The sequence below is a fragment of the Oncorhynchus gorbuscha genome, linkage group LG13 (genome assembly GCF_021184085.1).
Source record: "Oncorhynchus gorbuscha isolate QuinsamMale2020 ecotype Even-year linkage group LG13, OgorEven_v1.0, whole genome shotgun sequence".
Lineage (NCBI taxonomy): Eukaryota > Metazoa > Chordata > Actinopteri > Salmoniformes > Salmonidae > Oncorhynchus > Oncorhynchus gorbuscha.
In genome coordinates, this window is record NC_060185.1 from 25,203,248 (window position 1) to 25,216,047 (window position 12,800).

The 12,800-nt window shown below is 44.3% G+C and overlaps 1 protein-coding gene across 1 annotated transcript in view; it reads left to right on the plus strand.

Moving 5' to 3' along the window:
* Positions 1-12,800, plus strand: part of LOC123992617 (serine/threonine-protein kinase NLK-like) — a 100,335-nt gene that overhangs the window by 51,896 nt on the left and 35,639 nt on the right. Inside the window, exons 4-7 of the mRNA XM_046293904.1 lie at positions 5,852-5,958; positions 6,138-6,223; positions 9,229-9,438; positions 10,089-10,190. Coding sequence (XP_046149860.1) covers positions 5,852-5,958; positions 6,138-6,223; positions 9,229-9,438; positions 10,089-10,190 — 505 coding nt within the window. The remainder of the gene's footprint in view (positions 1-5,851; positions 5,959-6,137; positions 6,224-9,228; positions 9,439-10,088; positions 10,191-12,800) is intronic.

The window sequence follows — 12,800 nt, forward strand, 5'->3', positions numbered from 1 at the left end:
ACCCAAACTGCTACAGACCTATATCTATCCTACCCTGCCTTTCTAAGGTCTTTGAAAGCCAAGTCGACACACAGATTACCAACCATTTCGAATCTCACCATACCTTCTCCGCTATGCAATCTGGTTTCAGAGCTGGTCATGGGTACACCTCAGCCACGCTCAAGGTCCTAAACGATATCTTAACCGCCATCAATAAGAAACAATACTGTGCAGCCCTATTCATTGACCTGGCCAAGGCTTTCGACTCTGTCAATCACCACATCCTCATCGGGAGACTCGATAGCCTTGATTTCTCAAATGATTATCTCGCCTGGTTCACCAACTACTTCTCTGACAGAGTTCAGTGTGTCAAATCGGAGGGCCTGTTGTCCGGGCCTCTGGCAGGCTCTATGGGGGTGCCACAGGGTTCAATTCTTGGACCGACTCTCTTCTCTGTATACATCAATGATGTCGCTCTTGCTGCTGGTGAGTCTCTGATCCACCTCTACGCAGACAACAACATTCTGTATACTTCTGGCCCTTCTTTGGACACTGGGTTAACAACCTTCCAGACGAGCTTCAATGCAATACAACTTTCCTTCTGTGGCCTCCAATTGCTCTTAAATACAAGTAAAACTAAATGCATTCTCTTCAACCGATCGCTGCCTGCACCTGCCAGCCCGTTCAGCATCACTACTCTGGAAGGATCTGAATATGTGGACAACTACAAATACCTAGGTGTCTGGTTAGACTGTAAACTCTCCTTTCAGACTCACATCAAACATCTCCAATCCAAAGTTAAATCTAGAATTGGCCTCCTATTTCGCAACAAAGCATCCTTCACTTCACATCCTCGACTTTGGCGATGTCATTTACAAAATAGCCTCCAATACCCTACTCAATAAATTGGATGCAGTCTATCACAGTGCCATCCGTTTTGTCACCAAAGCCCCATATACTACCCCCCACTGCGTCCAGTACTCTCTCGTTGGCTGGCCCTCGCTTCATACTCGTCGCCAAATTCACTGGCTCCAGGTCATCTACAAGACCCTGCTAGGTAAATTCCCCCCTTATCTCAGCTCACTGGTCACCATATTAGCACCCACCTGTAGCACACGCTCCAGTATGTATATCTCTCTGGTCACCCCCAAAACCAATTCTTCCTTTGGCCGCCTCTCCTTCCAGTTCTCTGCTGCCAATGACTGGAACGAACTACAAAAATCTCTGAAACTGGAAACACTTATCTCCCTCACTAGCTTGAAGCACCAGGTGTCAGAGCAGTTCACATATTACTGTACCTGTACATAGCCCATCTATAATTTAGCCCAAACAACTACCTCTCCCCCTACTGTATTTATTTATTTATTTAGCTAATTTGCACCCCATTATTTCTACCATTCCAGTGTTTTACTTGCTATATTGTATTTACATCGCCACCATGGCCTTTTTTGCCTTTACCTCCCTTATCTCACCTCATTTGCTCACATTGTATATAGACTTATTTTTCTACTGTATTATTGACTGTATGTTTGTTTTACTCCATTTGTAACTCTGTGTTGTTGTATGTGTCGAACAGCTTTGCTTTATCTTGGCCAGGTCGCAAATGGATATGAGAACTTGTTCTCAACTTGCCTACCTGGTTAATTAAAGGTGAAATAAATCTAATTTAAGATGTGGAATTACATGCACGCTGTGCCTTGGCTCATTTATGACAGGGAGTTTGAAGACAGCGGACCTGACAGGGGGAGGCTTGCAAGCTGAAGAACACCATCTCAACCTTGAAGCACGGGGGGTGGCAGCATCATGTTGTGGGGGTGCTTTGCTGCAGGAGGGACTGGTGCACTTCACAAAATAGATTGCATCATGAGGAGGACAATTATGTGGATATAGTGAGGCAACATCTCAAGACATCAGTCAGGAAGTTGAAGCTTGGTCGCAAATGGGTCTTCCAAATGGACAATGACCCCAAGCATACTTTCAAAGTTTTGGCAAAATGGCTTAAGGACAACAAATTCAATGTATTGGAGTGGCCATCACAAAGCCCTGACCTCAAGCCTATAGAAAAACTGTGGGCAGAACTGAAAAAGCATGTGTGAGCAAGGAGGCCTACAAACCTGACTCAGTTACACCAGCTCTGTCAGGAGGAATGGGCCAAAATTCACCCAACTTATTGTGGGCATCTTGTGGAAAGCTACAAAAACATTTGACCCAAGTTAAACAATTTAACGGCAATGTTACCAAATAGTCATTGAGTGTAAGTAAACTTCTGACCCATTGGGAATGTGAAGAAATAAATAATAGCTGAAAGAAATAATTATTTCTACTATTATTCCAACATTTCACATTCTTAAAATAAAGTGGTGATCCTAACTGACCAAAGACAGGGAATTTTTACGAGGATTAAATGTCAGAAATTGAGTTTACATGTATTTGGGCAACGTGTATGTAATCTACCGATTTCAACTGGATATCTAGTAATGTGTGTGTGTGTACATCTGTAATGTCTATGTTAATGTTTTTAAATGTATGTAAATTGTGAAGTATTTTTGTCTGTAATGTCTTGTTCATTATGTCGGTTCCCAGGAAGACACGCTGTCGCTTTTGCCATTGGTTAATAAAAAATAAAAAAGGGCTGTTAAAGAGGGGGAGTTGTTGAGCAGCTGACATGGGGGGGGTATTTGCAGGGAGGCAAGGACCCAACGGAGCACAAGGCACCCAGTGTCCTCAGCCCCCTCCAGCTGGCTGTGGCAGTGTGTGAGTGTGTGTGGCCTCAACCTTTCTCCACTGGTGTGGTATGGCCTCAACCTTCTTCCACTGGTGTGGTATGGCCTCAACCTTCTTCCACTGGTGTTGTGTGACCTAAACTTTGTTCTATTTGTATGGTGTGGTGTGGTGTGGCCTTCCTCCACTAGTGTGCTGTGGCGGTATCCTTCCTCCATTAGTGTGGTGTGGCCTCGGTGTGGTGTGGTCTCAACCATCCTCCACTGGTGTGGTGTGGTCTCAACCTTCCTCCACTGGTGTGGTGTGGTCTCAACCTTCCTCCACTAGTGTGGTGTGGTCTCAACCATCCTCCACTGGTGTGGTGTGGTCTCAACCATCCTCCACTGGTGTGGTGTGGTCTCAACCTTCCTCCACTAGTGTGGTGTGGTCTCAACCTTCCTCCACTAGTGTGGTGTGGTCTCAACCATCCTCCACTGGTGTGGTGTGGTCTCAACCATCCTCCACTGGTGTGGTGTGGTCTCAACCTTCCTCCACTAGTGTGGTGTGGTCTCAACCTTCCTCCACTAGTGTGGTGTGGTCTCAACCATCCTCCACTAGTGTGGTGTGGTCTCAACCATCCTCCACTAGTGTGGTGTGCATTGCCTTTTCTTTTCCTTTTCTGGGTTCAGGCCTCGAGTAGCTACATTCCATTTTTATTGATGGTGTTGTTTGTATGTGTGGGCGTGCGTGCGTGCGTGCGTGCGTGCGTGCGTGCGTGCGTGCGTGCGTGCGTGCGTGCGTGCGTGTGTGCGTGCGTGTGTGTGTGTGTGTGTGTGTGTGTGTGTGTGTGTGTGTGTGTGTGTGTGTGTGTGTGTGTGTGTGTGTGTGTGTGTGTGTGTGTGTGTGTGTGTGTGTGCGTGCGTGCGTGTGTGTGTGCGTGTGCTTTTGTCAGAGGTGGCTGGCTTAGCTGTGGAGGGTTGATGAGGCAATGCTGCACGCTAAGCTCTAATAACTATTTTCCTCTCTCTCTCTGTCTCTCTCTCTTTCTGTCTAGCTCTCTATTTCTCTCTGTCTCTGTCTCTCTCTCCTCTCTCTCTATCTCTATCGCTCTATCTTTCTCTCTGTCTCTCTCTGTCTCTCTCTGTCTCTCTTTGTCTGTCTGTCTCTCCTCTCTCTCTGTCTCGCTCTCTCTCTATCTCTATCGCTCTGTCTTTCTCTGTCTGTCTGTCTGTCTGTCTGTCTGTCTGTCTGTCTGTCTGTCTGTCTGTCTGTCTGTCTGTCTGTCTGTCTGTCTGTCTGTCTCTCTCTCTCTCTCTCTCTCTCTCTCTCTCTGTCTTGCTCTCTCTCTCTGTCTCGCTCTCTCTCTATCTCTATCGCTCTGTCTTTCTCTGTCTCTCTCTCTGTCTCTCTCTCTCTGTCTCGCTCTCTCTATCTCTATCGCTCTGTCTTTCTCTGTCTCTCTCTGTCTCTCTCTCTCTGTCTCGCTCTCTCTGTCTCGCTCTCTCTGTCTAGCTCTCTCTTTCGGTCTCTCTGTCGGTTTCTCTCTCTGTCGGTCTCCTTGTCGGTTTCTCTCTGTCGGTCTCTCTGTCTCTCTTTCTCTCTGTCTCTCTCTGTATCTGTCTCTCTCTGTCTAGCTCTCTTTCTCTATCTCTATTTCTCTGTCTCTGTCTCTCTCTCTCTGTCTTGCTCCCTCTCTCTCCCTATCGCTCTGTCTCTCTCTCTGTCTCTGTCTCTGTCTCTCTCTCTCTGTCTCTCTCTGGTTAAAATACAAAAGGGAAAAATAAACAAACATGAATATGGGTTGTGTATACAGTAGTGGTTGGTACTGGTTGTCCTTTTCTTGTGGCAACAGGTCACACATCTTGATGCTGTGATGGCACACTGTGGTATTTCACCCAGTAGATATGGGAGTTTATCAAAATCGGGTTTGTTTTCAAATTCTTTGTTGTTCTATGTAATATGAGGGAAATATGTGTCTTTAATATGGTCATACATTTGTCAGGAGGTTTGGAAGTGCAGCTCAGTTTCCAACTCATTTTGTGGGCAGTATGCACACAGCCTGTCTTCTCTTGAGAGCCAGGTCTGCCTACGGTAGCCTTTCTCAATAGCAAGGCTATGCTCACTGAGTCTGTACATAGTCAAAGCTTTCCTTAAGTTTGGGTCAGTCACAGTGGTCAGGTATTCTGCCGCTGTGTACTCTGTTTAGAGCCAAATAGCATTCTAGTTTTCTCTGTTTTTTTGTTAATTCTTTCCAATGTGTCAAGTAATTATCTTTTTGTTTTTTTCATGATTTGGTTGGGTCTAATTGTGATGTTGTCCTGGGGCTCTGTGGGGTCTGTGTTTGTGAAAAGAGCCCCAGGAACAGCTTGCTTAGGGGAGTCTTCTCCAGGTTCATCTCTCTGTAGGTGATGGCTTTGTTATGGAAGGTTTGGGAATCGCTTCCTTTTAGGTGGTTGTAGAATTTAACGGCTCTTTTCTGGATTTGATCATTAGTGGGTATCGGCCTAATTCTGCTCTGCATGCATTATTTGGTGTTTTACGTTGTATATTGAGGATATTTTAGCAGAAATCTCTCTCTCTGTCACTCTATCTCTCGCTCTCTCACACACACACAAGTGGGCTGGGCTGGGATGCCTGTTGGCACTGGGAGTTGGCCTGCCTGCTGACAGTGCTAGATGGCAGGATTAGGTTATTTCTATCAGAGAGGCGTTTCTATGTACAGTGGTTCAGGTGTGCCACATGTATTATGTATCTGCACTGCCTGGATGACGGAGGAGGGAGAGCAAAACGGGTCTGCCGGAGTGTCTTCCCCAGGAGAGTGTGAGAGAGGCAGAAAGTGAGCAAGAAAGGAAGAAGGAAATAAATAGAGGTACCGTGGAGGTCTATTAAAACTCACAGCAGGAGCTCTTTGTGACAACGGATCGAGTCCGTACTGCTGCTCCTTGCAGAGGAATTGGAAGAACCTCTGTCAGTAACATCCATTTAAGGTGGCAGCATTTTTTTTAGGTTAGAATGTAACAGAACAGACACTGTAGATTAGTCTTTCCTCTGCCCATTCCCACTTATTTCCATTTACCCCTCCCTCCCCTCCTCTCTCCACTAACTAGCTCTTCTCTGCAGAATATTTGTGTAGTCTTTGTGGTGTTGTTTTCCTTGACCACTCCTTGTCCAGCTATGTGGTGACAGAACTGATGCAGAGTGACCTCCATAAGATCATCGTGTCACCTCAGCCCCTCAGCTCAGACCACGTCAAAGTGTTTCTCTATCAGATCCTCCGAGGTAAGACCTCTCCAACACGCTCTGACACTCCCAGATCACATTACAAACATTAAAACAGGATTTTCTCACATATCAGTTTTAATCGTCATTGATATAAAATGGGGTGCAACCTTGGCATGAGAAACTGTTTGAAAACCGTTCAACTGAATCTTTCCTGGCATGTGTTTTTTTTGTTGCAGGACTGAAGTACCTGCACTCAGCTGGCATCCTACATCGAGACATCAAACCTGGCAACCTCCTGGTCAACAGCAATTGTGTGCTTAAGGTTGATCTACTGTCCTCTACTATCTAACATTTCCATCCTCATGTGATGATGACATGTATTAGTCAACTGAGATGTACAGTGTTATATTTATGAGGTCAAGTTGGGGTTGGATTCTGCTCTGTGGAAGTACAGTATCTGAAATACACACTCACACTCCTGACTCCTGCCCTCAGTAGCAGTCTGGCGTGGTGAGTCTCTGTAGCCTGTGTTACCGGGGGTCTGATGCCCCAGTGGGATTTCTACAGTACATGATGCTGGGCTCCTGACATAAATCTTCATCCTGGGGCTTGGTAATGGAGGCCCGGCCTTGGTTTATGCTACCCCTAGCTCCACCTCCTCCCCCCACAGACACTGGAGCGGTGCTAGTCCACGGGTGGGGGAGAGGGAAGAGAGAGAGAAAGGAAGGAGGGAGAGGGGAGAGAACAGAGTGATTCAGTGTGTTCTCTGGCTGACTCTGGAGAACAGATTGTCTTTAGCAGACATTTACTCATTTAGCTCCTAATTCTCATTTCCTAAACGGGAAACCCTCTCCACAAATTCTGTGCTATTTTCAGTGGAGCCCATCCCTATCTGCCTCTGTGATGCTCCCTGCCTGCCTGTGATTGTGTGCTATCTGCCCATGATATCAATGTGTATGCCATTATTTTAGAGCGAGGCACTCCTCATTTCATTTCTGATGATGAACATAATGATGATGATGAACATCCCCTTCCAAAAATCTCCTCCCTCAGCAGCATCAGCTACTCAAGCAGTTTGATTCAGTTGTGTACAAGCAGTAACGTGACAAGGCCCGTAGTGGTGCAACACTAATGTGGCTCCCCCAATCTTTCACTTCCTGTCATTCTGTCCAGAATTTATATATAGTTAACATGGCAAAAACAAGAAATGGGAAAAAACAGCTGTTATTTAGCACGTAGCTGTCATAAGAGACCGAGCTGGAAGTGTGTCCCTGTATTGACATCGTAGAAGAGGTTGATGATTAACTTCATTGAGTGTTTTCATTGGAAATGTAATTAGTGACGCTTTTCTGATATACAGTGGCTTGTGAAAGTATTCACCCCCCTTGACATTTTTCCTATTTTGTTGCCTTACTACCTGGAATTAAAATAGATTTTTGTGGGGTTTGTATCATTTGATTTATGCAACATGCCTATGACTTTGAAGATGCAAAATATTTTTTAATTTGAAACAAACAAGAAATAAGACAAAAAAAACAGAAAACTTGAGTGTGCATAACTATTCCCCCCTCCCCAAAGTCAATACTTTGTAGAGACACATTTTGCAGCAATTACAGCTGCAAGTCTCTTGGGGTATGTCTCTATAAGCTTGGCACATCTAACCACTGAGATTTTTGAAGGCCAAACTTCAAGGCCAAACTGCTCCAGCTCCTTCAATTTGGATAGGTTCCGCTGGTGTACAGCAATCTTTAAGTCATTCCACAGATTCTCATTTGGATTGAGATCTGGGCTTTGACTAGGCCATTCCAAGACATTTAAATGTTTCCCCTTAAACCACTCAAGTGTTGCTTTAGCAGTATGCTTAGGGTCATTGTCCTGCTGGAAGGTGAACCTTCTTCCCAGTCTCAAATCTCTGGAAGAATGAAATAGGTTTCCCCCAAGAATTTCCCTGTATTTAGCGCCATCCATCATTCCTTCAATTCCTACAGGTTTCCCAGTCCCTGCTGATGAAAAACATCCCCACAGCATGATGCTGCTGCTGCCGCTACCATGCTTCACTGTGGGGATGGTGTTCTCGGGGTGATGAGTGGTGTTGGTTTTGCGCCAGACATAGCGTTTTCCTTGATGGTCAAAAATCTCAATTTTATTCTTATCTGACCAGAGAACCCTTTTATCCATATGTTTCTGGAATCTCCCACATGCCTTTTGGCGAACACCAAACATGTTTTTTAAATTTGTATTCAGGCCACTCTTCCGTAAAGCCCAGCTCTGTGGAGTGTACAGCTAAAAGTGGTCCTATGGACAGGTACTCCAGTCCCCGCTGTGGAGCTTTGCAGCTCCTTCAGGGTTATCTTTGGTCTCTTTGTTGCCTCTCTGATTAATGCCCTCCTCACCTGGTCCTTGAGTTTTGGTGGGCAGCCCTCTCTTGGCAGGTTTGTTGTTGTGCCATATTCTTTAATTGTTTTAATAATGGATTTAATTGTGCTCCGTGGGATGTTCAAAGTTTCTGATATATTTTTACAACCCAACCCTGATCTGTACAACTTTGTTCCTGACCTGTTTGGGGAGCTCTTTGGTGTTCATGGTGCTGCTTGCTTGGTGGTGCCCCTTGCTTAGTGGTGTTGCAGACTCTGGGGCCTTTCAGAACAGGTGTATATATACTGAGATCATGTGACAGATCATGTGACTCTTAGATTGCACACAGGTGTACTTTTTAAAAATAATTTATGTGACTTCTGAAGGTAATTGGTTGCAACAGATCTTTTTTTATGGGCTTCATAGCAGAGGGGGTGAATACATATGCACGCACCACTTTTCAGTTTATTTTTTAATATATAATTTTCTGAAACAAGTCATTTTTTAAATTTCACTTCACCGATTTGGACTATTTTGTGTATGTCCATTACATGAAATCTAAATAAAAATACATTGAAATTACAGGTTGTAATGCAACAAAATAGGAAAATCACCAAGGGGGATGAATACTTTGGCAAGGCACTGTAACGGCTCATCCCTTGAAGAGCTTGGGAGAAGTGAGATATGAGTCAACAAAGAATTTCGGAGCAGCTCGTTAGTCCGTTTATGAACGATCCAAATATTCCATTGTTTTGTGTCTTTAGACGAATCAGACAATGTTCTTATTCAGTTATTTAACAATTGACACTGGCCAGTCACAGTAAGCTACCAAATAATAAATGGTGTATCTTGTAAGAAGCTGCATGCATCTAAACCTTGGGTTAGGTTGGGTTGGGAGGACTAGTCTATTTGTGTATTGGTATTGATGGATGTATTAATGTGAACATGTTCTCTGCCTTCATACCTTTTCAGATCTGTGACTTTGGGCTGGCGCGGTTGGAGGAGCTGGACGAGTCTCGTCACATGACTCAGGAGGTGGTGACACAGTATTACCGCGCGCCAGAAATCCTCATGGGCAGCCACCATTACTCCAACGCCATCGACATCTGGTCTGTAGGATGCATCTTTGCCGAGCTACTGGGCCGACGCATCCTGTTCCAGGCACAAAGTCCCATCCAGCAGGTAACCAATACTGTAAACACTGGGGACATGTTGATCTGACATGGGATACTTGCTGATCTAATATTCAGTGTAGAGCATTTCCTTGCTTACTTTATAAGAAAAAAAGTTATTGGCTAATCTTGGTTGTGTTTGTTAGTCAGTAGACTTCACTGAGGTGTGTTATTTCAGCTTGGTTTGAGCTTTCAGAGATAAAATCTGTATTTGAAAACAGGACAGAGCTTCCTTGACCCCTTAATGCCCATGTCTCTCCAAACCTTGGGCTCTGGTCCTGCCTCCTTTACCTCCCTTTCAGAGATGACATGTTGAGTTAGATGGGGAGGAAAGCAGTCTTATGTCTCAGTACACACTACTCCCTTTCACTTCTGATATTGACACAAATAGCTCATGTCTAAATTGACTTGTTCGCAGACACTGTAAGTTTACAATGGACTGAAAAATTGCATCCCGAAGCAATAAGTCAATACACAGTATAGCTCCCTGGAGTCCTTAACATGGCCTGCCTCTCTCAACTCCCTCGCCTTTACTGCATATGTGCCATAGCGTGTGTGTGTGTGAGTATGTATGGGTTTGTGTGTTTGTTCGTGCATGCGTGTGTCAAGCACAGTAACATATGCTGCATGATGTTCTTCTGTGTGTGTTCTGTGTTGTAGCTGGATCTGATCACAGACCTGCTGGGCACTCCCTCTCTGGAGGCCATGAGGACAGCGTGTGAGGGGGCCAGGGCCCACATCCTCAGAGGTCCACACAAACAGGTAGGGACATGGATGAGCAGTGTGTGTTCTCTGGTGCAGGACAGAACATTTGTCTCCTGAGCTAGGTTTTCATAAGTCCTATGAATCAAATATATTTTCGGTAATCATGGCTGGATGGGAATATGTATCTGTGACATATTTGTTTCCACACATGGTTACAGGAGTCAGACACATCAGTGATGAGTGGTCCTCTTGGACAGCAAGATGGTGTCTTAGTGTTGTTGATGTTGTTTGTTTCATTCACTTTTGAGCCATATTAAGCCAGAAGGGATCCTACTTCCTGCCACCGGTGCAGTCCCAGGACACATCGTGGGGGTGAAGGGGGAGGCAGGGGGGCTTGATGGTGGTCTGAAAAAATGTATGACACTCGCAGAAATGCAGTAGTAGGAAATATACATTTGTGGTTAATCTTTTCATCACAAAATCGACTGATTTTGCCAGCTACATTTCATTGGCAAGATTAGAAAACCTAGGCATGTCAGCAGCACACGCTGACACTACACATCCAAGTATTTTTTATTTCTTCTTATAATTTTTTCAAAAACGCTTTACGGCGAAAGCACACCATGCGATTATCTGAGGACAGCGCCCCGCACACAAAAGCATTACATACATTTTCCAACCAAGCAGAGGCATCACGAAAGTCAGAAATAGCGATAAAATAAATCACTTACCTTTGAATATCTTAATTTGGTTGCAATCACAAGGGTCCCAGCTACATAACAAATGGTCCTTTTGTTCGATAAAGTCCTTCTTTATATCCCAAAAAAGTATGTTTCATTGGCGCGCTAAACTCAGTAATCCACCAGTTTCCCTTGTTCAAAATGCATACAAATGAATCCCATAAGTTACCAATAAACTTCTAACAAACATATCATACAACGTTCCTAATCAATCCTCAGGTACCCTAATATGTAAATAAACAATCAAATTTAAGACGGAGAATACCGGAGACCATTACCGGAGATAAATAACGAAGTATGCGACCTCACCAGAACGCGCAACAAACACTACAGCCAAAATGGGAGCCACTTACTAAAACCACAAATTCTAGCTCATTTTTCAAAAAACAAGCCCGAAACTCTTTCTAAAGACTGTCATCTAGTGGAAGCCCTAGGAACTGCAATCTGGGAGGTCTTCCTATTATATTTGCATTGAAAGCCATAGTAATCAAGGGTGAGCTGAATTTTTGTTTTCTGGATGGATTGTTCTCGGGTTTACGCCAGCCATATAACTTCTGTTATACTCACAGACGTTATTTTAACAGTTTTGGAAACTTTAGTGTTTTCCATCCAATACTACCAATTATATGCATATCCTAGCTTCTGGGCCTGAGTAACAGGCAGTTTACTTTGGGCACCTCATTCATCCAAACTTCCGAATACTGCCCCCTAGCCCGAAAAAGTTAAGAACAAACATTGAACAAACATTGAACATTATTTTCAATGACGGCCTAGGAACAGTGGGTTAACTACCTTGTTCAGAGGCAGAACTACAGATTTTTACCTCAGGGACTCGATCTTGCAACCTTTCGTCAGTTACTAGTCCAATGCTCTAACCAGTAGGCTACCTGCCTCCCACTTGTATATCCAGTAAATCTGACCAAATTATGAAAGAGAATTATTGTAATTTTGAATTCTGTAAATTGAGTGTGGAATAGGTGAATAATGATTGTTGCCTATCAGCAATGACAAGCCACCGGGGTATGACAACTTGGATAGAAAATTACTGAGGATAATAGCACACAATATTGGCACTCATATTTGCCATATTTTACATTTAAGCCTGCTAGAAAGTGTGTGCCCTCAGGCCTGGAAGAAAGCAAATGTAATTCTGCGACCTAAGAATAGTAAAGCCCCCTTTACTGGCTCAAATAGCCGACCAATTGGCCTGTTACCAATCCTTAGTAAACTTTTGGGAAAAATGTATTGTTTGACCAGACTCAATGCTATTTTACAGTAAACAAATTAATAACAGACTTCCAGCACGCTTATAGGGAAGGACATTCAACAAGCACAGCACTTACACAAATGACTGATTGGCTGACAGAAATTGATAATAAAAAAGATTGTAGGGGCTGTTTTGTTAGACTTCCGTGCGGCTTTTGATATTATCAATCATAGTCTTCTGCTAGAAAAACATATGTGTTATGGCTTTACACCCCCTGCTATATTGTGGATAAAGTCTAACCTGTCGAACAACACACAGAGAGTGTTCTTTATTGAAAGCCTCTCCAACACAATCCAGGTAGAATCAGGAATACCCCAGGGCAGCTTTCTAGGCCACTTAATTTTTTCAATCATTACTAAAGACATGCCACTGTGTCTATGGCTGTTCATCTTACACTCCTCTCCCCTCCAACCGTGCTGGTCCTCTACATGCAGGGTGGTTGTTCATCTTACACCCCCAACCACTCCAACAATGCTGGTCCTCTACCTGCAGGGTGGTTATTCATCTTACACCCCCCAACCCCTCCAACAGTGCTGGTCCTCTACCTGCAGGGTGGTTGTTCATCTTACACCCCAACCACTCCAACAATGCTAGTCCTCTACCTGCAGGGTGGTTATTCATCTTACACCCCCCAACCCCACCAACCGTGCCGGTCCTCTA